The following is a 25,853-nucleotide window of genomic DNA, read 5'->3' as shown; positions in this document are numbered from 1 at the left end:
TCAATGGTCTTGAGTCATTTTATGGCTCTAGCACTCTCAAAGGAATTGGTTCTTACATAAAACTACACATAACTCAAGGCATAAATACACCCCTATCCAGGACACTCTCGGGTGTATGGTGTACCTCGAGTTGAACACACGTCGTGTGCCCCTTCTCTAAAAATGCCTATAGCCCACCAAGTCACCTTCTTCCATGAGTGATTTCCATGCCCCTTCCAAGTCTCACATAAATGACTTATATAACCTTTAAGGGTGGTTTTCAAACCACCACACCCTTTCGAAAAGATCACCTTTAATTATCCTTTAATAAATATAATTATTTCTCTTTTCAGAAAAAAATTTCATAAATTTATTTATTATTTTTTCAATAAACCAAAACCAAAAGATTCTTAAATCCTTTATTTTTTATATATCTTTTTAATTCTAAAAGGGTTATTTCATAACTTTATCTTCTCTGCAAAAAGGTCACATAAAAACAATGTTTAAAATTTAATTAGATTTTCTAAATTCAATAAAAAATTAATTATTTTTAAGATGTTTAATGATTGGTACAATACAATTTGGTCACTAACTTATAACACCTGTTTTTCGTTTTAAAGACGTTCACAAGAAATACACAGTTGATGTAATTAAAATGTTATTTATATGTCAATTTTTTACATTTGCCTACAGTTTTGTCAAATCCCCTTCTTGCATCGAAAGTTCATATTATGTCTTCACATATGAACAATCCCACCATCATTAAATAAGATATTTATTTTCTAATTTTAGTTTTAATTTGGTCTAATGGCTTGAGCGAAATTTCTTTTTCTAGGAGGTCTAATTTGGCCATGGGCGAAAACAATATCTTTCTGATCAACACGCACAAATTATATGGAATTACAGGCTTAAATAGCTCTGATGCTACTTGTAAATACCTAATGGAAACAAATACTATGTATAAAATACATTTATAATTTATATGTTGAAATATAAAAGGAATATAATTTGACAGGTGACATGAATAGAACGATGTTTGATTATTTTGGTGCAGACCAGGTGCACATCTGATAGGTTGCGTATTAATAATAATTAATCACACTTGATTGGGTGTATTAAGCTTTGTTATTGACCTATGGTAAGTATTGTTGCCATAAGTTTTTGAAATACCTGTTTGTGTTAAAAAGAACATTCTTAACCAAGTCTTTCACTTTTATCAATTTAAATTAGACATCTCCATGTAGTCAATGATAGTTTTCATGTAGGAGTGCGAGAAGAAAAGATGACATGGGATGTAAATAATGAAGCATCACCCAGTATTGTTTTCTTTCATTATGATACATGAGATTCATTGATCGAAGCCCAGTTTAAGCAAGCAGCTGAACCTCGGAGCTTTCTTGTGCCCAGAGAAGAACAGTAAGGCCTTAGAAGCAAGGAAATGGAAATTCTATTCACAGAATGAAAATTGCAATTGAAAGAATATTCATCAAGATTAGAATCAAAGCCAAATTTAATTTTCAATGTAGACCATAAGAATTTAACTGCAAATTTTGGATTAAAAAGAACAATGAACCTCTTTCCTTGAAAAGAAATATCCAAGGATGCCTACGAGTCTTTATTTGATCATTTCATTCAAAAAATCTTCCTCTTGGTTTGTTATTCCAAGCTGCATGGAAGCTATCTATCAAAAGGCTTAGCATTTATGCTATTCCAGATATAATATTAAATATCTGCTTCCTCCAAAAAATACAAAATTAAAGATTTTCTTCGGTTCAGATTGTGATCTCATCAATTAGCAAACTAAAGTATTATTCCCAATAAGCTCACTGTATCAGTCTTATAACAGTGTGTTAGTAGGCATTTGAGTATGCTTCTCTTAATTGACTTGGCCAGCCTTAAGTAAACAAAGTCTCCATCTGCAACAGAGGATTCAGATTCTAACTCGTTTGATTAAGAGACCTGGCCTTCATGTAAAGCTTCTGCATTACATTTTGAATTTGTTCAGAGAGATGTGCAAAAAGCCATTTCTGTGCGCTCTCATCTAATCCCTTACACAATCCACTTGGCCATCCAGAGCTGTTAGAATGGTTCCTATCTGCTTCAATTCCTTCCGCTTTACCTGACAACCTAAGATTTCTTGATATTGACTCAGCTCTCTGCAGCAGTGTGGGAATGTCAAACTCCATTGGTTGTCCAACGACAATGCTGATGTTCTTCAGACAAAGAGGAATAAACGGTCTTCTCCCAAACCAGTGCTTCTCAGGCATTACCTGAGTTAAACACTAACACTCATATTTTATTCACACTTAAAGATAATCTATAATGCAGGCAAGCAAATTATGATGGCAATGTATAGTGATTTACTGTTTTAGTATCCAACATATCAAATGAATTCCATGATTCAAGGTCTCTCAACTTTATTTTAAATTTTTATCCTGTTCAAAGATATATCCAACCTTTAAAATTTTGCACCCATCAAAATTGAGTTATCTATCCATTCTTGTCTATTCACAATTTTCTTCATTCTTTTCGTTTCCCTTTAACAGTTTTAGTAGATAACATATGGAAAACTGCTCATTATTTAACCACACCATGAACATGCAGATGCCAAAGATATAAATCTATAGCATAACGATATTTTAAGAAAAACCCCAGCATCTAAAATTCAAAACAACTCTTGAAAACGAGGCATGTTATATTTGCCCCAACCAATTAATAAAAAGAATCAGAGAAGTTTCACCCACCTGTGGTATGGAGGCCTATCATCCTAATATCACTTATAAATCCATCCACAGTTTTAAGGTTAATTTTTCCGAGCAACATATTAATGGGGATTAATTATTAGCCACTGATCGACAAGTCAAACCCATCAGCCAACAATAACTAGAAGAACTTTGTTTCATACCATAAATCAGATCGGGTAGGGAAAATGTCCAGACCACTTGCACCAGCCGGATCTGCTCATAGCCAGATAAACTCCCTTGTTCAATATCACCAAATATCATAGATAAGGTTTTTAGTTCAGAGCATTCAGTTGAACAAAATTTCAGTCTTATTAGACTTTATACAAACAAAATGTTTTCCTTAAAATTTATCAGCATTCAACTTAAGTTTTTTACCAATGAAAGCATTCGAGTCATAATGATGTGAAATGTTGTACCAGTCACATCTAGGACGTGAAAAACTCGTTTCAATTACACAGCTAAAGACATAATTGAATGCAGTTCTATAATGACCATATTTCGGTAAAGCAATCAACAGTGACAATATTGCAATGGGCACTTTTGTACCGGTTGGATAGAGGATATCATGTAAGAAATCATTCTCTGGCCTCTCCTGTTCCTTTGTTCAAATTTCAATGCACAAACATATTACAGTTGCCAAGCCACATGCACTAAATATGTATCAAATTGTATGCGATGATACACAATTAAAACTATAATTCCAAAACCAAAGAGTTTCAACCTACAATGGCAGTGCACATATATTTCATCCAAAGTCTACCCTTGCCTTTTTGACCGTTTCTTAGTATTTTACTAGATTTCAAAGAAAACAAAAGCAAGGGGACCTTGCACCCTGATTCCTGAAAATTAATGACCATTATGTCAGAATTCTTCTCCAAAAGAAATGAGCATAATTTTTAATTCTTAAACTCGGATATCAAGAAATATAGTGTTGCAATGAAGCATTTTTCTGTTTCCAAATCTACATCAAACAAACTGATCCCTATGTATCTTCATTAAGCAGAGACCATATAACTTAGAAGTTAGAACAGAAAGTATACACAATCATTTCAACAACAAATAGTATTTCTAAGCATGATTACAAGACTCAATTTGGAACTTGCGAGATTTGCAAGACTTGGAATTCCAGCCAAATTTATAATGGAGGTGTCCCGAGCTGGATTCAGGTGGACCCAACAAATTCATGGACTACAGTCCTTGGCAGCAGCTATATATGTCACCCAAAAAATTGAATTTTATGCTTCCTTTTTTCTGGGTTTGACGGAGGAGAGCATCATCACAAAAGATAAAATCAGTCAATAGTAGTTTCTAGTCTTGGGGACTGGGGCAAGGGCAAATATTGACAAAAAAACTAATTCAAGGGCAGGGGAATGGCAAGTATTTACACAATAATACATTTTCAGCAGTGGATGAGAAAATGATATCCTCCTTACTTGCAACCAAGAACTGTAGACATTTTCAATGTTTTGGAGCTTATTTCAGATTTGTTAGACAGTTTCATTCTTCCATCAAACGCTACATACAAAAACCCAAATCCAGTAAACATTAAAGTCTCAAAACATGAATTGTGCAAGAAATAGGAAGGGATGCCACATGAAACCACTGTATGGAAGTTTCTAACTCTAAAAAGAGAGTTAAATGCATTTACTGTTGAAAAGTTCTAAAGGGTGACATAAATGGGATGAATTATCACTCTGACAAGATAATGGGTAATGATGGAACTATATGCCATAATATTCCACTTGATGTTACCCATCAAATGAGCTCCAGTTTGGATCTCACAACAAGAAGCAGGTGAAAAAGGTAAGGATAATATATTCCGGGACAAAGTGGAATTATGATTAGATCACTACATACGGCAACTTTGTTGCAAGCACATTTGTGTAATGTAATCCATCCTGATGGTCCTCGATGCAGCATCCCCTTTTTCTAGGTCTGTCATGCCACTTGACCACTCTACAAGGCCTGTTTGGGTTTATTAACTCAATTTACAGCACCTTAAAAGGTTGTCTTACCTGGTCAGCTTTCTGTGTAGCTGTTTATGCTACCCTAAGACTTTCCAAGGCCAATCCGTGGTGCCATCATACAATTCTAAAGCTTCCATAGTGTATGACTATGTCACACCTAAGAGATTTAGAACAGATAATGTGTCACCACATTTCAGGTGTTTTAACAGCTCTTTCCCACTCATTCAGTCCTTTGTGCTAGGTTCGATATCATTACCTACTTACATTGCTTTTGAACCTGCCTTTTCATAGCCTCGTGCTATTCGTAATTTAAAATCTCAACATTATCACAAATTACTAATTAGCACTTTTAAGAGCTCTTCACACAACCACCTACAGCCAACACTGCAGTCATTGAATTTCATACAGCAACACCAGCATGGCTAATTGTTATTGTTGTTAAGATTCACCCCTACATTCTTCTTCTCCAGCACTTGTTATATGTTGTTTAGGTTCCAATTGCAGAAAAATTCAATAATGAAGATGGAGATTTTACCAGGTTACCTTGTGAATTTAGATGTAAGACGCTTTGATTTTGGCTTTTGCTGCTACTGGAATCACTTCCCTATCTTCATCATTTGAGTCATTGAGTAGATCAAAAAGGAACTTGTAGTGATATTTGTGTAGTTTGAGTATTAATAGCTTTCCTTTCTTGTGTAAGCTTTTTGAAATTCACTTTCCATTTGTGGCAGATTTGAGAATTTCTGATGAGTATTTTAGGAAATGGTACTCAGCCCTGGAGGCTTTGATAGTCAATCTAATAGAGTTTTATGATTAGACTATCATTTAAGTGGTTGGCAATGGTTGACATGTTGGAAATGGAAATGGATCCTTTTACAGTCCACAATAGCAGGTGATTTGTATTTGGGTCTACAGAAGGAATACAATATATGGGACTGCCCTGTACTCCATGTAGGAGGCACCTAACAGTGCTACAAATGAGGTGTACATACCTTAAGCCCTGCAGTATTTGAACTTGTGATCTCTCTCTTTCAAGAGTGCAAGTTCTCCACCATTAGGCCAACTCAGGTGTACCCAAGCATCAATATTCACAATAGCTTTTGGACAAACATGTGCCAAGCATCAATGTACACAATAGCTTCTGCATCTGTATAGAACATTTTTGTAGTCATTGGGATGTTCTGATTCAATAGCCATCTAGATCAAGAATGATTAAGACGGGAAGAGATCTAAGCTGGTACAGATGCAGGTGCAATTCAAAACATTTGGATCATGTATCATTTCAAAGGCTGCCACATATTCCCCTATAGTAGATCCATTTTTTTTGAGCTGGTGCTCATGCAAGAATTCATTGATAAGGAGTCGCAGTCTATCCCAGACAACAACTACTCAGAAGATTTTTAGTATATAAAATAAGAGATTTATGTTTCACAAATAAACCAGATTTATTTGGAACTAGGATCCTCCCTGCAAAAATGTTTGATTCACACAAGTAAAGAAAGATTGTCATGAAATAACCTTTCAGCATCATCAGAATATCAACCGAACCCATATGATTCCAATTGGATTGAATCTTAGATTCAAGAATTTTGGACCAAGAAAGGCTCCCATGAGCCTACAGATGAGAAAATTGCCTTTCAATGTCTAGAGTCTCTGTTCCACTTCATCAACAATGAAGGAAACTGATGCAGGAGCATTCACAGTTAATGTCGCAATTGCCCAGGTAGATACGTAGGTAAAATGTGAGCTTTGAGATATAGTTTGGACATCCTCCCAGCCATGCCAAACTGGAAGCTTTGAAACAGAGTTTGGACATTCAAAATGACAAGGCATGTAAACTTCTGATAGAATGACTAGAAAAAATGAATGTAGCATAGAATGTCTTGCAGTCTGCCATGATTGCAGGAATCACACAAAATGGAGTTAAGACATTTTGAACCAATGCAGCTGACAGGTGTAATAACTAAACTCCCATAAATCAGTGAATGGAAGAAATTGAATCAATGAAAGTTAAATGCAGTTAATAATATGCTCTATAAAATTAGAAAAGAGAAAATTAAAAGAGGAAAGGCTGTCGTGCAGATGAACATGAATAGACATAACAGACAAAGGTGGAAGTCAGAAGAATAAGAGGAAACTGGAAAGAGAAGAAAAATGGCTACATTAATAAAGAAAGAGGCACATTGCATTATAATACGAGGTGGGATCTGCAACGCAAAGGGAGAAGGTAGAGTGGGTCTGCGTATAGGAGAGTAATGACCCAAGGAGGAAAGGAGTGTGTTATGCAGAGGTTAGAGAGAACGAAGAACACAGAGGTATTGAAGATGGGTAGAAAAGCGAGGTAGACCAGGCTGAGTTGAGAATCAAAATTGAGGCATACTTAAAAAGAAAGGGTGTGTGCATAGTTAGGAAGAATGAACAGAGGTGTGCTCGAAAAGAAAGTATGAGGCTGTGTGAGTTATGGAAGAGAGAAGGGAGTAGATTCAAAGGAATTGAGGAGAGGCTCCATTAAACAAGAAGTCAGCAGCAATTAAATTTTAGCCCAGGAAGAAGTCACCGGCAGATCTGAAGAGAGTGGGGTGCATTATAGTTAATAGACTAATTTTGAATTTGTTTAGTAATGTGGGCATGATGTTCAGAGATGTGGATTTGAATCCATTCATGGGTTATTGCAGTAGTTTTCAGAAATGGAAGTCTTTGTTAGCGTTTGAATGTTTTAAATGTATGAAATAATTGTTGCAATCACATGCCTGTGAGTCTTGTGAGTTGTGAGCAGGCGAGAGTTTTGTATTACATCAGAAACTTTGGTTGCAGTCCCTATTCTAAATAGCGCCTATGTTTCTACAATCACTAGGAAACTAGCATTCGAAGTGCTTGTTGGGCTCCCTAGATGCTTGGGCCTGCAGAACAAGGTCTAGGAAACAAGGGGATATTACAATGTTTTTATGGTCCCTCGACAAGAATCTACATTGTCTGTTCAAAAGCTTCACGACTAGACTGTAGGAGTGGAACGAATTTGATGAGATAGAGTGGAACTTCAACTGATTTTAACTATTACATTTTCCTAGCCAAAAAGAGCCATCTATGTGTCCATTGCAATAGCTTGTGCTGCATTTGTTAAAAGGGCTTGTCCCACAGGTTCTGTTTCAGTTTCATAAGCAAAAGGAAATCAAAGGTGATATTTCTGAATTTGATTATGTAATATTTTTTATTATCAATGTTTTGGATCGTACTCCATGATGCATCATCAAGATGAGATTTCTCTTCTCATCTTGACGATGAATCACGGAGTATGATCCGAAATGTTGATAAAAAAATATTACATAGTAAGATCCAAAAATATTGCCAAACTGATTTTCATTATGAACTAGAAAGAATTTCATGATTTTAAATAAATTAAAGGTGATTCATTACAATAGTGCCTTCCTGAAACTGCCAGATGTGAAGGATTTTCCTTTTTTAACGAACTCAAATATTAAAAAACATCACATGCGATCTATCTTTGTCTTTATTTTGGCCCAAAGCAATCAATAATTTTCTGGCGGTCAGTCCCATGCCTATGTTTCCTTAAAGATGGCCATTGAGAGAATCATGGTGTCATCTGCACTGGAAATATTATGCCTGTTACTCCCCAGTGTTGCTTGGAGTCCATGTATTTTGCCTGTTCGAGTTGCCTAAGCTATGGCTCTGGTAAGCTTTTCTTCTGTGATAATAAACTGCCATGGATATTTAGGATCTCCTAATCATCCTCATATAGAATGAATATGGGTCCAGCTAGCCTTTCACTTACACTGAGAAAAGTGGATGCAGATGCAAATGATAACATATCTGATAATGGAAAGCTAGAAATGAAATGCCTCAAGGGTTTTTTCTAGCAGGGTCCTATTGCATTGATCAAAAGCTTTGGAGATGTCAAATTTAGTGAATATGCCTATTTCTTTTTAGCTCGGAGGTAGTGGACAATGTCTCAGACAAAGGTGATGTTGTCTTCAATTTAGCATCTAAGGGCAAATGTTGTTTGAGAGGGAGATAATATTTTATACAAGAGGGGTTTCAATCTCAAGGCTGTAAGCTTGGAGAGAATTTTCAAGGCCATGTTGCAAAGGGAGTTGGATCCATTATGAGGCAGTTGATTCATTACACATTGCTTTAGTTTCAGGACCACGATATTTGCATTAAGGCTTCCCATTATCTTATGGATTCCTCAACCTTTTGAAGTAGGTCCAACTTAATGACATTCCAAAAAAATTGATATAAGGAAACCAGAAATCCATCTGGACCTGGTGCTTTGTCCAGCTCAAGTGAGAAAACTGTAGACTTTATCTCTAGCTCAATGATTAGGTATGTGGTTCTAATTTTCCTCTACAGTAATGACATGGGGCATATGTTGGAGGAATTCCTTTCAGGCTTGCATGGTTTCCTCTAAAGGGTTCTCATGATTCAACAAGTTTGGAACTTGAAAATTCCCAGTGACATATTTGAGACTTTCTAGCTGATGTAGGTGATACATTACATCTTCAAGCTCGAACTAGTGTAATGCATTTTGTGCATCAGTTGTGAACTCATTTATGGGAGAATGCTCTATTGGTTCCTCAATCTATTTTTTCCTTCTTTGCCATCAATAGATCTCTTCCTGCTGCTGGGTTATATGAAAGGAACCTATTAAAGATTGTGTTGTACCATGCTTAGTGTGAAGTGAGGGTCTTGGATTTGTTTGTGTAGCACAGAGTTAAGATTTTGTTGTTTCTGATCTATTGACAATATTATTACAAACCTGTGTTGCTAGGAGATGCATCTCCGAGCCCCACGGACACGTCTCGGAGACCAAAACACGTCTCCAGTATCGGAGACCTTGCCAAAGACATCTCTAGTCATAGGAGACTTTCAGTCGCAATCTCCCAAAGTCTCCCAACATCTCTCATGTAAAAGGTGTCATCTCCCACACAAATAGAACAAAAGAACTAAAACTTAAACACATTGGGAAGTCAGAAAATAAACATGTCGTGGAAGGGAAAACAAAACCTGACTCAAGACAAGAGCAAACGTGAGCTGACAAGACCACAAGTATTTGCCATTAGGCTATTTGCAGTGCAATGCAAAACTCAAAAGATATCCATATTTTCTATATTCTTGTTGTTGTTCTTGTAATTCCTTTATGCAAAATTTGCAATATACACAATGGAGGTGAATCCTACTAGATCCTTGGGAATTGAGAATTTAGTTGTGAATACATTTTCTTACTTCATTTTTGTGAGTATGTCTATATTTATATTCTCATATATATAATCACACAGAATAGCAAAAGGATTTGCAGTTTTGAAAGATTAAACTTATTGGTTTGGGTCTTTGCCTTTAGTTTTCTTATACACTTTGTCGCATTTGATTGATTCCTATGATGTTTCCTTTGCTTTTGATGGATGTTTTGGTTCGAGATGAACTCTTTGCTCGTTTTATCCTATAGATATGAATTGCTGTTGGGTGTTTGATACTTTTTCTCTTGAATGTTTTTCATTGCCTATTTAGTATTTGAGCATACCCTTCCGAAAGGATTTGCAATGTTGAAAGTTCAATGTCATGATATTTTCTATAAATTATTAAATTATGTGAAAAAAATGGCATCTACAAGTACCCCATGTCTCCTATTTTCAAAAATAGACGTACTGGTAGCAATACCAATCTCCCATACCAGTACCAGTACCGGTCTCTTGGCAACCTAGCTACAAACTCTCCTATCCTATTTCTTGAGTTGAGTTTTGAGATACTTCAACTTTTGTATGAACTTGTACAATACAAAGTCACGTTTGTACCTAGCCTCTATTTACTACTGGAATCAGTTTTCACTTAGCTTGGTGCATAACTCATATATTTTCAGAATTGAATGGATAATTTGCCAGCTTATGTACTGAAAGAGAAAGTGAAGATAATGGGCCAATGGTCTGAGAGTATGGATTCACAAACCTTGCAATAGATGTGGCATGAGCAGGGAATTCAATTGATGTCCATCATAATTTTGTGCAACTATTTGGCAGTGTGGTGCATGCTCTTCCTGCTATTACTTCAAGTGTATCTACCTCACCAAGAATATGTTAAGTGCAAGTTTGATGTAGTTGTTATGTCATTGAAACCTTTGCCTTCTTCTTTCCATCTAGAGTCTTGATTGTATTGAAATTGTCCATCAAAATCAGATTATATGGCTTTTAAGTGATGATCCATTGCTGACGCTGTTCACAAATGTGTATCTTGTGTTTCCAGAGATGTAATGTATATGTTAAGTAAATGCAAATGGCCTTTTCTCATTAGAATGGGAAAAAGCATCTACAATCCCCAAGGGAAGAACTTGGACAAACAAGACTGTACTTGGATTTATCCAATTTAAGAAGTGTGCATTTTGATTGGTTCTAGAAAAAATGTTTGGTTTCCCATATGTTTATCAGTGCCCAGTGTGAAGCCAAATCTGCTTTACTCTTGGATGAGGATCAGATCTACTGCTTTGGCTTTGAATTGGTTTGTTAGGGACAACTATTTGTGGGAGATGCCAAGCCCTCTTGTTTTCCAAGAGCAGATTTTCATTAATTAACCATGAGTATCAAAGGTGTTCTCTTCCCCTGAGTGATGTATGTTTTGCCCTGAAATCATTAAGATCTCATCAAATCCTTTTGAATCTCCATCCATGGGGAAAGCATCCAACATTGGCTTTTACCTTTTATGTATGGAGACCTGCATTTTGACTCCTTAAAGAGAAAAAAAACTTGGAGATCAGATCTGAAGAAGAGCCTATTTTCTTGTTTACCTTTTATTTTTTAAAGAAGTTGCCAAGTAGGCAGCTCCAGAGTTACAAGTCATGGTGGGTTGTGTTAATTTTAGCAATCAGATTAAACAATAAACAGCAGAAATCAGAATGCAGTGAAGAATAAACACAAATCACACAGATACCCTGGGAAAACCTCCCTCTTAGAGGTGAAAAACCCAGCCACTAATCTCAGATCTTTATTATGCAACACCAATATAACTTACAATGAGCTTCACTGTTTAACAGCAACCTAATCACAGTGGTATTTCTAACCTAGGGCATGCTGAAGTAATGAACTTATCTGTAATACAAATGCTTCTGTCACAGGGATGAAGTTCGCTGATCCTAGAATGGTGTCAACAGCCTTCAAGGATAGTTTGCTGATCTTCAAAGATGACTGCTGCCACTTGAAACCAGTTCGCAGCCACTCAGAGATGTTCGCTGTCTTCAAGAAGGATTCGCTGAATACTTAGATGAATTTCTGATTAGAGAAGTAATTCGCTTGAATGTGTTATAACAAGGCATCACCATCTTGTATTTATACATTATTATATTGCCTTATAGGCTAGGTCGGCTTAAGTACACTTGCCGCCAAAAATACAAATTTATTACAGGTTATAATATGTTTGCTTAACCACCCAATTTGGGTCCTGCTCTAGAACACGTTACACATTGCTTATACACCCAAATAGGACCAGCCTTATATGAGTTTAAGTGTATGAATAATAATCAAACTTTAATTGCTTTTAGCAACATTAAAGTTTGAGATCTGGGCTAGCATAATCCGAGCTAGCTACTAATTTCAACACTCCCTCTTAGCTAGGGAGGATAACACCAAGTAACCATAACACGTCATGGACCTTCCATGACATCCATCTTGCATTGCCCGCAGAGAATGGATCCACCTTGCATTGCCCGCAGAGGGTGACTCCACCTTGCATTGCCTGTAGAAGGTGAAAGATGCAACTTGATTGCATCACTGAGATTGAGACTCCCTCTCAATCAAGGTTGTGTTCTCCACAACTCCAAGCCTCTCTCTGAAGTATTCAAACTTCACTCGAGCTAGAGGTTTGGTGATAACATCTGCAATCTGCTCATCAGTGTTGACATATTTCTGCTGAATGACACCTCTCTGTACCATATCACGAACATAGTGATAATGAGTTTCCACATGTTTTGACCTATCATGAAACACTGGATAAACAGACATTTTAATACAACTCTGATTGTCACAATAAATGACTGAGGGTTCCCAAGGTTGTCCAAACAACCCAACAAGAAGCTCGCGAAGCCATACTGCTTCTCTTGTCGCCACACTTGATGCAATGTACTCAACTTCTACAATACTCAATGCAACTGAGGATTGTTTCCTGCTGGCCCAGGAAATCATGGCAGAACCCAAACTGAAACAGATTCCTGAAGTGCTCTTTCTATCAGTTACACTTCTTGCCCAATCAGAATCAGAGTAGCCCTCCAAGGTGATGATAGTGTTGATTGGATACTTCAACCCATAGCCAACTGTGCCTCGCAAATATCTCAGGATATGCTTGACTGCAACAAGATGAACATGATTTGGCTTGTTCATGAACTGGCTGAGGGCACTCACTGCATAACAAATATCTGGTCTAGTGTTAACTAGATACATCAAGAATCCAATCAACTACCTGTACTCCAATGGATCTGCAAAATCAGAGTTAGCTATAGATAAACTCAATTTCTTCAAGTTAGTTTCCATAGGAGTAAGCATAAGTTTACAATCCAGCATACCAAATCTTTTCAATATATCAATGGTATATTTTCCTTGACTAAGTATAATTTCATTAGATCTTTGCAATACTTCTAACCTAAGTCCGAGGTTCGAATTCAAATTTGAAGTTCGACAACTTTGAAATTTGAATGAAGTTCGATGATGGAAAAATTTGAAATGTATAAAATTCGAATTAAATTCGCCATATGTAATTTTTAAATTGTTTTAATAAATATATGTAATATATCTATAAAATTGCCTAAATAGTTTAACATTGATAAGTAGATTTGAAATTGTTACAAAAAGATGACATATTTATAAAATATTAACCATAGGAAACAATGAAACATGTGCTAGGGCACGAACGGCGGCAAAAACGGCAGGCAAAAATTGCAGGCAAACTTCTCTTGCAGGCTGCGACTATCACGGGTCCGCGACTACTCCTGCAAGCTGCGACTCACGATAGACTAAAGATGTGTTTAAAAAATATTAACAGAAGAAGAGGGCCAAAAATTAAAATTAAGAAGAAACAGCAAAACATAAAAATTAATTTTTAAAAAAAAAAAATTAAATTCGAATTTCAACAATTTTTTTTTTTGGAAGTTCGGCGAATTTCAAACTTCAAGGATGAAATTCGGCCGAACCTAGTGACATAGCTTCTAACCCTAGAAAGTAATGCATTAAACCTAGATCTTTCATTTCAAATTCAGTGGCTAATTCTTTCTTACATCTAGTGATGAGACTATCTTCACCAGTTAGAAATAAATCATCCACATATAAAACCATAATTAGCATTTCACCATTAAATAATTTAAAGTATAGGTTAGGATCAACATCATTCTTACAAAACCCTAAACTAACCAAATACTTATCAATTCTTTCATACCAAGCTCGAGGAGCTTGCTTGAGGCCGTAAAAAGCTTTTTTCAATCTGCATACATGAGTTTCTCTATTGTGAGTCTCATATCCTTCTGGTTGCTCAATATAGACTTCTTCTTCGATGACGCCATTAAGGAAAGCAGTCTTTACATCCATCTGATGTAACTTCCAACCCTTAGTTGCAGCAATAGCTATAATAGTTCTAATGGAAGTATATCTAGCAACAGGAGCAAATGTCTCTACATAATCTATGCCTTCCTTTTGAGAAAAACCATGAGCTACAAATCTAGCTTTATATTTCTCAATACTACCATCAGCAGCATGTTTAATGTTAAACAACCATTGAGAAGAAACAACAGACTTACCTTTAGGTCTAGGCACAATATCCCAGACATCATTCTTGACGATGGATTAATACTATTCGTCCATAGCTAGTTTCCATGATTGTTGGTTCCATAGATGACAAACTCGCCGAATACTCGGCGAGTCACAAAAACTCGCCGAGTTTTTGGCCCTGGCGAGTAGTAATGACTTCTACTCGCCAGGAAACTCGCCGAGTTTTTGGCAAAAACTCGCCGAGTTTTTGGCGAGTTTTTGGCGAGTTTTTGCCAAAAACTCGCCCGTGTTTTCTATACAGCCAAAAACGGCTTAAAAACTCATTTGTTTTTTGTTTTCCAATTATGTTTTGGGCTGAGAAGGGGGAAACTCATTTGGAAGGCTTGGAAGGTGATTTGGGGTGGTTATTGAGTGATTCCAAGTGGATTTGAAGGGGATTTGAAGGGAAAATCAGATTCCAAGTAAGTTTTTTAATTTTTTTTCTATGCTTTTTTAAAACAATTTGTTTATTTTTTGTTGCATTTAGATTGATTACAAATGATTCCTAGGTAGTCTAAATCATTTCTAAGTTATTTACACAAGATTTAACACAATTCTTGTTGAATTTTCACAATTTTTTTGAAGAATCTAGTTTTCAAAAAAAAATTCAAACCCTACTTTTTTTTTAAAAAAACTTCGAATGATGTCTAAATTTATTTAAACTAATGTAGATAGTTTGCTTAGTGCTAAATTGTTTAACTAAAATGTTAATTTTTTTTTGCACTTTGTATGTGTAGGTTAAGTAAGCATTAATCATGGCAAGGGAGCAATGGCCACTAGATCCATGCCCATTTGGATTTATAGGCACCCGTCCTAGAGGTGCTAGAGATGGGGCATGGAGGTATGCCTATGAGGGACCCGATCCTGGGTCAATTATATGCATAAAGTGTGAGAGAATACTTCATAGAGGCATCAACCGCCTCAAATACCACCTTGCAGGAATAGATAGGCATGATGCTAGAGCATGCCCTGGGACCAATGAAGAAATAAAAAGACAAATGAATGCCTTACTTGCAGCTGGGGAAGAGAAGAAACTGCAAAGGGAGAGGGCAAAACTAGCCATGAGATCAGCCATAGCTGAATCTCAAGGTGTTTCTATTGACCTTGAAGAGGAAGAAGAAGCACTTGAGGGCATAGTGGGCTCTCGACATGGCCCACGTATCCGCAAACCGACCATCAGCTCGCCCATTGCTTCTGCTTCCTCTAGTAGAGTACCTGGCCGGGGCCCTGTTCCACTTCCATCACAACGATCAGGTTCGATAGGTGATTATTTTGTGCCCAGAAACACACCTGGAGGACAACCATCATTAGAGGCTAGTGGATGGAATAAGGAGGTACATGAGAAAACTGACATTGCAGTTGTTGATTTTTGGTACTTCAACAACATTGCATTCAATGTGGCGGAGAATGCTTATTGGTTGAATTTGGTGACTGCTATGACAGTTTCAGGAAAGGGGTACAAGGCCCCTTCTCGCAGGGATTTGAGTGGAAGGTTAGTAAATTACTACATAGTCCACTTGATTTCATTTTTAATTATTTTTTAGATTTCTTGTTTATTAAATCAAAATTGTGTACTAATACCTAATTTCAATTTGCACTTACAGGTTGCTCACAAGTGCAGTTGCTAGGGCAAGAGAAGTGATGGAGGATCAAAAAATTGATTGGGCAAATTATGGCTGCACCATTCTTTCTGATGGGTGGACAGATGGCAAGAACCGCACCATCATCAATTTTTTGGTCGCTTGCAAGGACAATGTAGTGTTCTTGAAATCTGTCGATGCCTCCAACAAGGTGAAAAATGCAAAAACATTGGTTGGAATGTTGGAGCGTGTCATCATGGAGGTGGGGGTAGAGAATGTGGTGCAAATCATCACAGATAATGCAGCAGCATATGTGTCAGCAGGTAGAATCCTTTTGAATTATCACCTTTAGGCATTAGCAATATTCTCATTTGTTGTGGGCTTTGTTTTACTTGGTTGCATATTTCTTAAGAATAAATTCTTCTTTTGCAGGAAGAATCCTCCAAGAGAGGCACCCCACTCTTTTTTGGACACCTTGTGCAGCACATGTCCTTGACCTTCTTTTGGAGGACATAGGAAAACTTGAGTGGGTGACTCCAGTTGTGGAAGATGCAAGGAGGATCACCGAATATATCTACAATCACCCTTGGGTCCTAAATTTGATGAGACAACACACGCAAGGGAAAGATTTGGTGAGAGCTGGTGTCACAAGGTTTGCAACGATTTTCTTGACGTTGCAAAGCATTCTTGCTGCATTGACTTCTTTGAAACAAATGTTTGTGAGTGGAGAATGGCTTAACTCACCTTATTCAAAGAAGCCTGAAGGAGAGGCTGTCGCATGCATAGTCTTCGACAACCAATTTGCACAAAGGGCTGCAGAGATTGTGAAGGTTGTTACTTCAAAACTTTAATTTTTAAATTTTAGTTATTCTTGATTCAAGTCTCTCATTACTAATTTGTAACTTCATTATTTAAATTTTGATCTTTTTGTAATTTGTATTTTTCAATTGTAGGTGTCAGAGCCCTTGGTTCGAGTTCTTCGCTTGGTGGATGGGGATAAAACCCTTATGAGGCCATGGATAGGGCCAAAGAGTCTATCAAAAATTACTACAAGGGGGATAGGCTCAAATTTGATCCCATTTGGGAAATTGTTGATAGGAGGTGGAACAATCAGCTCCACCAACCCATTCATGCAGCAGGGTACTTCCTCAACCCTCGTTTTAGGTTCGGGGGTTCTTACTCAGATTCGAATGGAGAAGTCATGGAGGGCCTCAGTACATGCATTGAGAGGATGGTACCTGATGTTGAGGAGAGAGACCTCATTGTGAGTGAGCTCCAAAATTATGAGGGAGGAAGGGGTAAGCTATTGTCTTCAGAGCTGGCTAGGAGAGGAAGAACCACTCAAACCCCAGGTATAACATTTGCCATTTGGATTTTGGGATCTAAAGACTAAAATGATTGATAAATTATGTTTTCTCTTTTCTCTTTGCTTTCTAACTTTTCCATTTTATTTATTTTGCAGATGCTTGGTGGCAAAATTGGGGTGGAAACACCCCACATCTCAAAAAATTTGCCCTCAGAGTCTTATGTCAGCCTTGCAGTTCATCCAATTGTGAGCGCAATTGGAGCTTGTTTGAAGCAATCCACACGAAGAAGAGGAGCAAGTTAGCGCAGAAACGGCTCAATGACCTTGTCTACATGCAATATAATCTTCGATTGCGTGTAAAGAAGGTAGAGGAACTAGAAGGTGGTCCAATTGACTTGGATGATATAGATCCTTACAGTGATTGGACATCACAAGAGCAGCCTCCATTGTTTTCCGACACTGACATCACTGATTTGGAGAGGCAGGCTATGGAGGAGGGGGGTGGATTTGGTTTCAGGCTGGATGACATTGAGGAGGATGAGGATGAGGATGAGGATGAGGATTCATTGCCAGTGCCAGAGGCAGGTGGAGACATAGCTTCATCCAGGATGGAGGATGAGTCTCAATCAACCATACCGAGCGAGGAGGCACAGTCACGCCCAGTCCCACAGCAGACTTATACGACTAGACAGTCTAGACCCTCTAGTTCTACCTCTCCCCATGTTTTTGCTAGAGCTGGGAAGAGGAAGTTGTAATTGTAATTTGTGATGATGTATTTACTTTTGGTTTTACAAAAACTATTTAGTAATTTACTATTTTGCTTCAGGCTTCCAGCCATCAGCATTCCTCATGAGGATGCGATTTTGTAGACACTTTGCATTTAAATATATCTAGAATCAGCTTGTTTCTTTTGTGTTATCATTTATTGACTCTTTGGATGCATCTTCTCATTAAAAATTGCAAAAAAAATGCGTTTTTTACTAAGTTTAAGCGTGTTTTTAAGTTGCCGAGTTTTTCGCCAAGTTTTTCTGAGTTTTTCTCGAGTTTTCGCCGAGTTTTTTTCCCAAGGGCTTGGCGAGTCGAGCCGAGTCGCGAGTAGTTCAACTATGGTTGGTTCATTGCTTCTTCTATGCTTGATGGTTCAGTCTCAATCATTTATGAGGTCTTCGGCTTTCTCTAAATGTTCCTTAGGGAGCTGCAAACTTTTCTGCTTCTTGAATTGTGCTCCTAACTCAAAGTGGTCTTTTCTTGCTAACTGCAATATCTCTAGGTCCATCAGTTGGATCCAGAGGCTCAGGAGGATCACCATGCTCAATAGGTTCAGCAGGCTCAATGGACTCCCTCTGAATCTCAAGGTTAGTATCAATATCCATATCTTGATTATCATCAACTTCTTTATCATTATTGACAAGGGAACCTTTAGATTTCTTGAAAGCAATATTTTCTTCAAAAGTGACATCCCTACTTACCTCAATATACCTTTGTCCTGGAATGTAGATATGAAATGCTTTGGAGGATTCACTATATCCAACAAGGGTACCTTTCTTCCCAGATGGCTCTAGCTTAGTTCTCTTTTCCTTTGGCACATGAACATAGACAGAACTTCCAAAAATCCTTAGGTGGTTGATATCCAATTTGACTCTAGTGAAGGCTTCGAGAGAGTCATGTTCTTCAGGACACGGTGAGGGCATCTATTTTGAATGTACACTGCAGTCTTGGATGCTTCGGCCCATAAGAAGGTTTGCAGATCCTGATCATGAATCATTGCTTTGGTTGCTTCAACAATGGCTCTATTCTTTCGTTCAGCCACACCATTTTGATGAGGATTGTAGGGAATGCAAAACTCCCTCTTAATTCCCATCTCTACACAAAAGTCATTGAAACTACTTGAGGTGTATTCACCTCCATTGTCAGATCTTAACACTTTAATCCTTTTACCAGACATGTTTTCAGTTAGGGCTTTAAATTCTTTAAACCTACTTAGCACTTCATCAGATTCTTTAAATTTTAGAAAGTAGATCCAAGCCTTTCTAGAAAAATCATCTATAAATGTAACATAATATAGAAATCTGCTAGGTGAAGAATCAGACATGGGTCCACATAAATCAGAATGAACAAGTGCTGATTTTTCCTTAGCTCTGATACCACTTGTTACAAGTGTGGTTGCCGTTGCACCAAAGATCGACCTGTTAATGTTCGATACAACCATTAGACTTATAGAATCCACAGGAGGCGGTTAAGCCATGTCACAAACCAGAGCCCTGTGTTGCACAGCACAAGAAGACCAAGGGCGCACACCTTGCAACAATCCCTCCCCAACGCAAGCAAGGGGTTTGAACCTGTGACCAATCTCTGACACCATTTTAATTTTAGCAATCAGATTAAACAATAAACAGCATAAATTAGAATGCAATGAAGAATAAACACAAATCACACAGATACCCTAGGAAAACCTCCCTCTTGGAGGTGAAAACCCAGCCACTAATCTCAGATCTTTATTATGTAACACCAATATAACTTACAATGAGCTTCACTGTTTAACAACAACCTAATCACAATGGTATTTCTAACCTAGGGCATGCTGAAGTGATGAACTTATCTATAATACAAATGCTACTGTCATAGGGATGAAGTTCGCTGATCCTAGAATGGTGTCAACAGCCTTCAAGGATAGTTCACTGATCTTCAAAGATGACTGCTGCCACTTGAAACCAATTTGCAGCCACTCAGTGATGTTTGTTGTCTTCAAGAAGGATTTGCTGAATACTTAGATGAATTTCTGATTAGAGAAGTAATTCGCTTGAATGTGTTATAACAAGGCATCACCATCTTGTATTTATACATGATTATATTGTCTTATAGGCTAGGTCGGCTTAAGTACACTTGCTGCCAAAAATACAAATTTATTACACGTTATATTATGTTTGCTTAACCACCCAATTTGGGTCCTGCCCTAGAACACGTTACACATTGCTTATACACCCAAATAAGGCCAGCCTTATATGAGTTTAAGTGTATGGATAATAATCAAACTTTAATTGCTTTTAGCAACATTAAAGTTTGATAGTCTGGGCTAGCATAATCTGAGCTAGCTACTAATTTCAACAGGTTGAAGGGCTATGCAGTCTACTTCCTTGGCTGTGGACTTGCTTTGGGAAGGAATCACTGATATTGTTTCTGCACTTTTGGCCATTGGGAAGTTTCTTGTTTGTATATTTTGTTGGTTCCCTTGTGCGACATACTATAATGCTACTGGAATTAAGGAAGGAAAATTGGATAAGTAAAATCAGTTGCGGTCATGGCAAAGTCTGTAACAAAGTATATTTACCACCATTTCTGACTTCTCAACTTGATGAGAACATTCATAGAAAACAAAAAACTTGTTCAATCCATTATTGAACACCTTGCCAAAAACTCCATCTCCTTGCATAAACTCTAAGACCATAAGGTCCACTTTAGGAATATGTTTGTTATTTGTGAATAAACATGGAAAAAAAACAGATGCATTCAGTTATGGTAAACTTTTATGATGAAGTTCTTGGAGGATTGCACAATTTATTATTAGATTTTAGCTCAAAGGTAGGTATCTCTATAGCATACAGATCTGTGTAAAGTAAAGATCAAAGCATTTTTAGAACTTTACCCCTTTGCCTGGGATAATTTTTCTGACAATATGCATAGGCTATGCAAAAAATAAAGTTCTAACAAAGCTGATTTATAGAATATAAAGGAGAATGAATTGCAAATGCACTACAAAGGATATCAAAAAGTAAATATGAATATCATAATCAAGATTTGATGTCCTATCTCATGACTACTAATTAAAATCACAGTAACTTGTAAAGTTGAAAATGAAAAGTTTACTCGGTAGTAATTACTCTATTGCATTCTTCTAATTTTTTCAGGAGAAACTAACAAACAAATTTAGTATTTACATTATATTCCTCTTTTCATCTGATATGGCTTCAACCAAGATTGTTTATTGTTAGCATTTTAATTTGCACCTGTCTCATGATAAAACATATGTGAGGTATTTTACTTACCTTATTTTTTTCAATGCTTCTATACTGGGGCTAGTTATTAGCCCTAATTTATTACAAATATATATTTTGGGGAATTTGTAGGAATGTGTTTCTATTTAACGATAGGTTTTTGGTTTACGCTACCCAATGTGGCTAATGCTTGTCAAAAAGCATTTATAACCAACCACACAGGGGATTTTGGACTATTATTCACTGCAATACAAATGGAACATATGTGCAGTAGAACAGCTTTTTGAATTTGAAAGTGAAGTTTCCTTTAAAATAGAAACTAACCTACTATGAACAATATGTACTTGCTATTCATGATCTTTATAGCATATTTTGGGGTAATTTTGAGTATACAATACAAATTAAACATAATACTATCTTTTTGATTTGTTTATCTAGAACAGGAGGTGATTCAGCACATCAAAACTAGATAAGAGCTTTTTTGGGCTTTTTGACCAGAAAAATCACTATAACTGCACACTTGCATTGTGTAGTTAAATACAAATACTAAACAATGCAAGTACACATACAGATTGAATAGACCAAAACACATAAACACGAACACAATGGGAAATTAAATGGACTCCATGCAAAGCCGCATTCTTTGTCTTCAAGCCAACCTACAATACAAAGCTTGCAAACTTGCCAAAGCATTTTCATATCCCTCAAGACACATAATGAGACATATCAATAGAAATTTAAAGCAAGATAGGCATGGTAAGTTCCATTAATGAATAAAAAGTACAAAAATTGGATTAACAATAACACTTAGTGAGCAGCAATTTCAGCAATAGGCAAGCTTGACCATTACCATTAGTAATTTAAGTGCAAAACAGCACTTATTTATACTATTTACAGGGCATTGCATGAAAAGTTAAACAAATGAAATAAAGTAACTGCACTTCAAATCTAGCTACAACTGCTTGGATGACATGCAGAATTTATTACAAAATAATCCTATCCACTAACAAATCTAATACATACAATTGTCCACTTAACTAATGATTAAAATTATTAAATTTATCCCTTAAAAGCTCACATCTTTCACATAATGAGATAGATGGTCTAACGATAATTGACTCCAAGCTATAAATAGAGGATGCTAAAAGTAGTGGAAATCTACAAATATCACAAGCTCTAGCTAAAAATAGAAAACTCAAAATATGCAAAGTAACACAATTTTTTTAGTGCAGGCCAAAAGTAAATATCACAAGCTCTAGCTAAAAATAGAAAACTCAAAATATGCAAAGTAACACATAATTTTTTTAGTGCAGGCCAAAAGTAGACTTTTCTAGATTAATTTATTCTGCCAATGCTTTCCTTTATCTTGATGAAGTTTGGCAAAGCCTCAAAAGAAGCTCTAAAAATTATTTTTGTTGCACAAATCCCCTCTTTTGATCAAAACTAACAAACCTTCTGAAATACTCTAATACATCAACAATTTGAAGATCATCTCACTTGGATCATTGAATAATTTATCAACCTTTATATGACATTCAAAAAATCTCAAAGCCAATGCAATTTTAGAAAAATATGCACTCTTTCGATTTCCATGCTTATATTGTGAAATAACCTTTAAAAGAGGCATTTGGAATTACCCTTGAAACTGACACAATTTTACTCAAATCACGATTTTCTTGGGTGCAGTTTACTTGTTAAATTGTTATTTTAGGGTTGGCAGAAAAACAGAGTGTCATTTTGCTGGGCACAATTTAATATCTAGGGTGCAATTCAAGCCAACAATGTCCAATTTCCAGATATTACAAGCTGATTTGTTCACTTCTACCAGGTACAATTTTCATGAATTGGCTGCACATTGAACAGATACAAGACTCATTCAAAAAGTGCACTAAATAATCTGACTTTGTCTTAGGCAAGATTTCTTGAATTCGACCATAGCTGATTGGATATCCTTCATTTGTCTTTTCCAAGAGATTCCCTATCTTTACTGGCATGATTTATTGAATGCAAACATATCTTCATTGTGTGCCTTTATCTATCGCTTTTCTTTCTTAAATCACTAGACACTAACTTGGAAGTGTTAAGCGTTTCCTTTCCTGCTGATGTGAAGATCGCCACCTTATATCTTGAGCATTGACTACTCATCTCTCAACCCTTGACATATGTGGTTTGCTAACTCCTGATTGGATGCAATGAGTTTTCTCTTTGCTTAAATAAATGTGCCTTCCTCAAATCTGCTTGCTATCTGATAATGTTAGCATTCTAAAAAGACACTCTCAGACTTATTTTCTTTTGTGTATTCACCTTCTCTGACAGCTCCAAGTTGTAATCACAATCATCTGGAACTAGCTTATCTTAATAGCAAAACATATGGATCACGATCAATCTGCAAAAACTTGTTAGTCTGAAATACTGAACTTTGACTTGACAAACAAGTGATTGATAATATGATGATGAACGAGTATAATGTAGCACAATTATCAAGTTTCAGATTGGTTACAACATATATTAGTAATTAGACTAAGGTCTGTGTTTTTGGGGTTCAGAACATGCTGCATATTTAGGAAACGAATTTGCTAAATTCGCTAAAAATGATCATACAAACATATTTCAGGTAATAATTATATAGGAATATGTATTTGTGACTCTGTTTATCAAGACCCAACCATAAACAATCATACCACTAAGGATAAAATTAAAACAATCAGTTATTTTGTTTTAAGATACTTTGTTGACTACAAGATCAAACATATGGTATACACCAGCTATACAGTAATTTTAAAGCATCCCTAAAATCCTTCCTTCACTATCCAGATCGGAGATGTTTTGCCACACATCTTCAGGAGGCTATTACTTTTAGACAACAAACCTCACAAGTCTTATATAGGTCTATGAAATTAATTGCTTCCTTCTAGCTTATTTAGTCACAGAGGGAGTCAACTGCCAGGTAAATACTATAATCACAGACTCAGCCAGTGGTGGATCTATTTGGTAGTGCTTACCTGGAAGGAACACCATGATGCCACAACAGCTTAAATACTCTCCACCCCTGTGAAAGAGGGTTAACTGCCCTACCTTGTCCTGAGCCCAGGCTTCAATGACAGATTCATCACTATCTCTCTCCATTGAGATATTCCCAATATCCTTTCGGATGGCACAACCAAGCCTTCATGGTCCAACTCCAAATCACTCTTCAAAAGACATTGTTGTGCTTAAAAGTTAAATGGCATGCTGGCTCAGGTCTTGTTGCTCACGACTCTCAATTTCTCTTGCCACAAGGACATTTCACTATCTGTTTCTACAGTTTGTCTCTACTATATTATCTAGGGTTTACCCTGTTGGGTTTACCATTCAACCTCTTTTAGGATTTTGATTTTTCTCTCCTCATTTCTTGTTTTGTATAATCTTACGAACTCATTCATTGCTATCATTACTTTCAGCACACTAAAGTCAGATAGACCTGTGTTAATTCCTTATGTGAGTCTGCATCATTTCATTTTGCTTCATTATTGTCAATAGTGCTTAGGATAGTAGGGTTTCCATAGCTATACCTTACCAATTACCAGTTACCATTCTATTGGACTTGAAAGCATGAAGTAATTCTGCAGAGGTTCTTGTTGTTACATTCCAAAAAAGAAGCCACTATCCAATTATGAAAAGTGACTTCTAATGCATAATTGATGATATGGAGAGTTAGGAAAAATGATGGGAATTCACAGGAAATGAGAGATATGATAGTAGTAACCTCATTTACCTTTTCAAACCCACTATGTGCAATTGGCAGAACAATTGGTGTAACAGAAGCACGCACAATAAGGCTGGCAGTTCCCCACTTAAGTCTCCGTATGGGTCCTCTTTCTTGTGAGATCTTTCCTTCAGGAAATGTGTGCAGCTGTTTCCAAAAAACGTAATAAAGCATCATCTAGAAGCCTGACCGATCATGAAATCAATTATCAAAGGAGTTTACCAAACCTTTGAACATAATTCATAACAATTATACTTTAATCCAGGAAAACTATTGAAGGAATACCCATTCTCCCTCATTTATGCGATCAAGAGCCTCATTCATATTTGTCTGGTAGATACCAGCACCTCTTGTAATAGGGATGCATTTTCCTGAACAAATTTCATAAACAATAGAGTATTTTATTATGAAATACTAAACTGAGAAACAACCATTAAATAGCTATAGTTCAACACAGACTTCCTTTTCTAAACAGATGAATAACTTATAAGAATGTCACAATTATAAGTACAAAAAAGACTACCAGTGTCCTTCGAAAAAAAGGCATGCAAAATTAGTCATCCCCATGTATATCCCAATTGACTAAGAAAGAAAGTTTGTTACTCATTGATCTTGAAGGATAGACTGTTAAAACATGGAGTAAACGTTGAGAAGAAATATACAAATGCCAATCCTCTCCTAAAGGATTTTTCCTGCCAAGGAGAACGAAGAAAGGGTTTTAGACATAGGATCATGTTTCTTCTAGAGCA

The 25,853-nt window shown here is 36.6% G+C and overlaps 1 protein-coding gene across 5 annotated transcripts in view; it reads right to left on the bottom strand.

Moving 5' to 3' along the window:
- Positions 1-1,663: 1,663 nt before the first annotated feature.
- LOC131046867 (N-acylphosphatidylethanolamine synthase) overlaps positions 1,664-25,853 on the bottom strand; it is a 46,020-nt gene continuing 21,830 nt past the window's right edge. The window contains exons 3-5 of one of the 5 annotated variants that reach the window (XM_059220054.1): positions 25,390-25,475; positions 25,114-25,251; positions 1,664-2,261 (exon numbers count right to left, since the gene is read on the bottom strand). In XM_059220054.1, the coding sequence (XP_059076037.1) occupies positions 1,917-2,261; positions 25,114-25,251; positions 25,390-25,475 (569 nt within the window). In that variant the 3' untranslated portion in view covers positions 1,664-1,916. Of the gene's footprint in view, positions 2,262-2,297; positions 2,937-3,054; positions 3,563-22,950; positions 23,746-25,113; positions 25,252-25,389; positions 25,476-25,853 lie in introns of those variants that run through there. The other 4 variants (XM_057980669.2, XM_057980676.2, XM_057980674.2 and 1 more) reach the window with 4 other exon arrangements.

This window comes from Cryptomeria japonica, chromosome 4 (assembly GCF_030272615.1).
Source record: "Cryptomeria japonica chromosome 4, Sugi_1.0, whole genome shotgun sequence".
NCBI lineage: Eukaryota > Viridiplantae > Streptophyta > Pinopsida > Cupressales > Cupressaceae > Cryptomeria > Cryptomeria japonica.
Note: the sequence above shows the minus strand (reverse complement) of the source record. Positions and strands in the feature narration are given on the sequence as shown.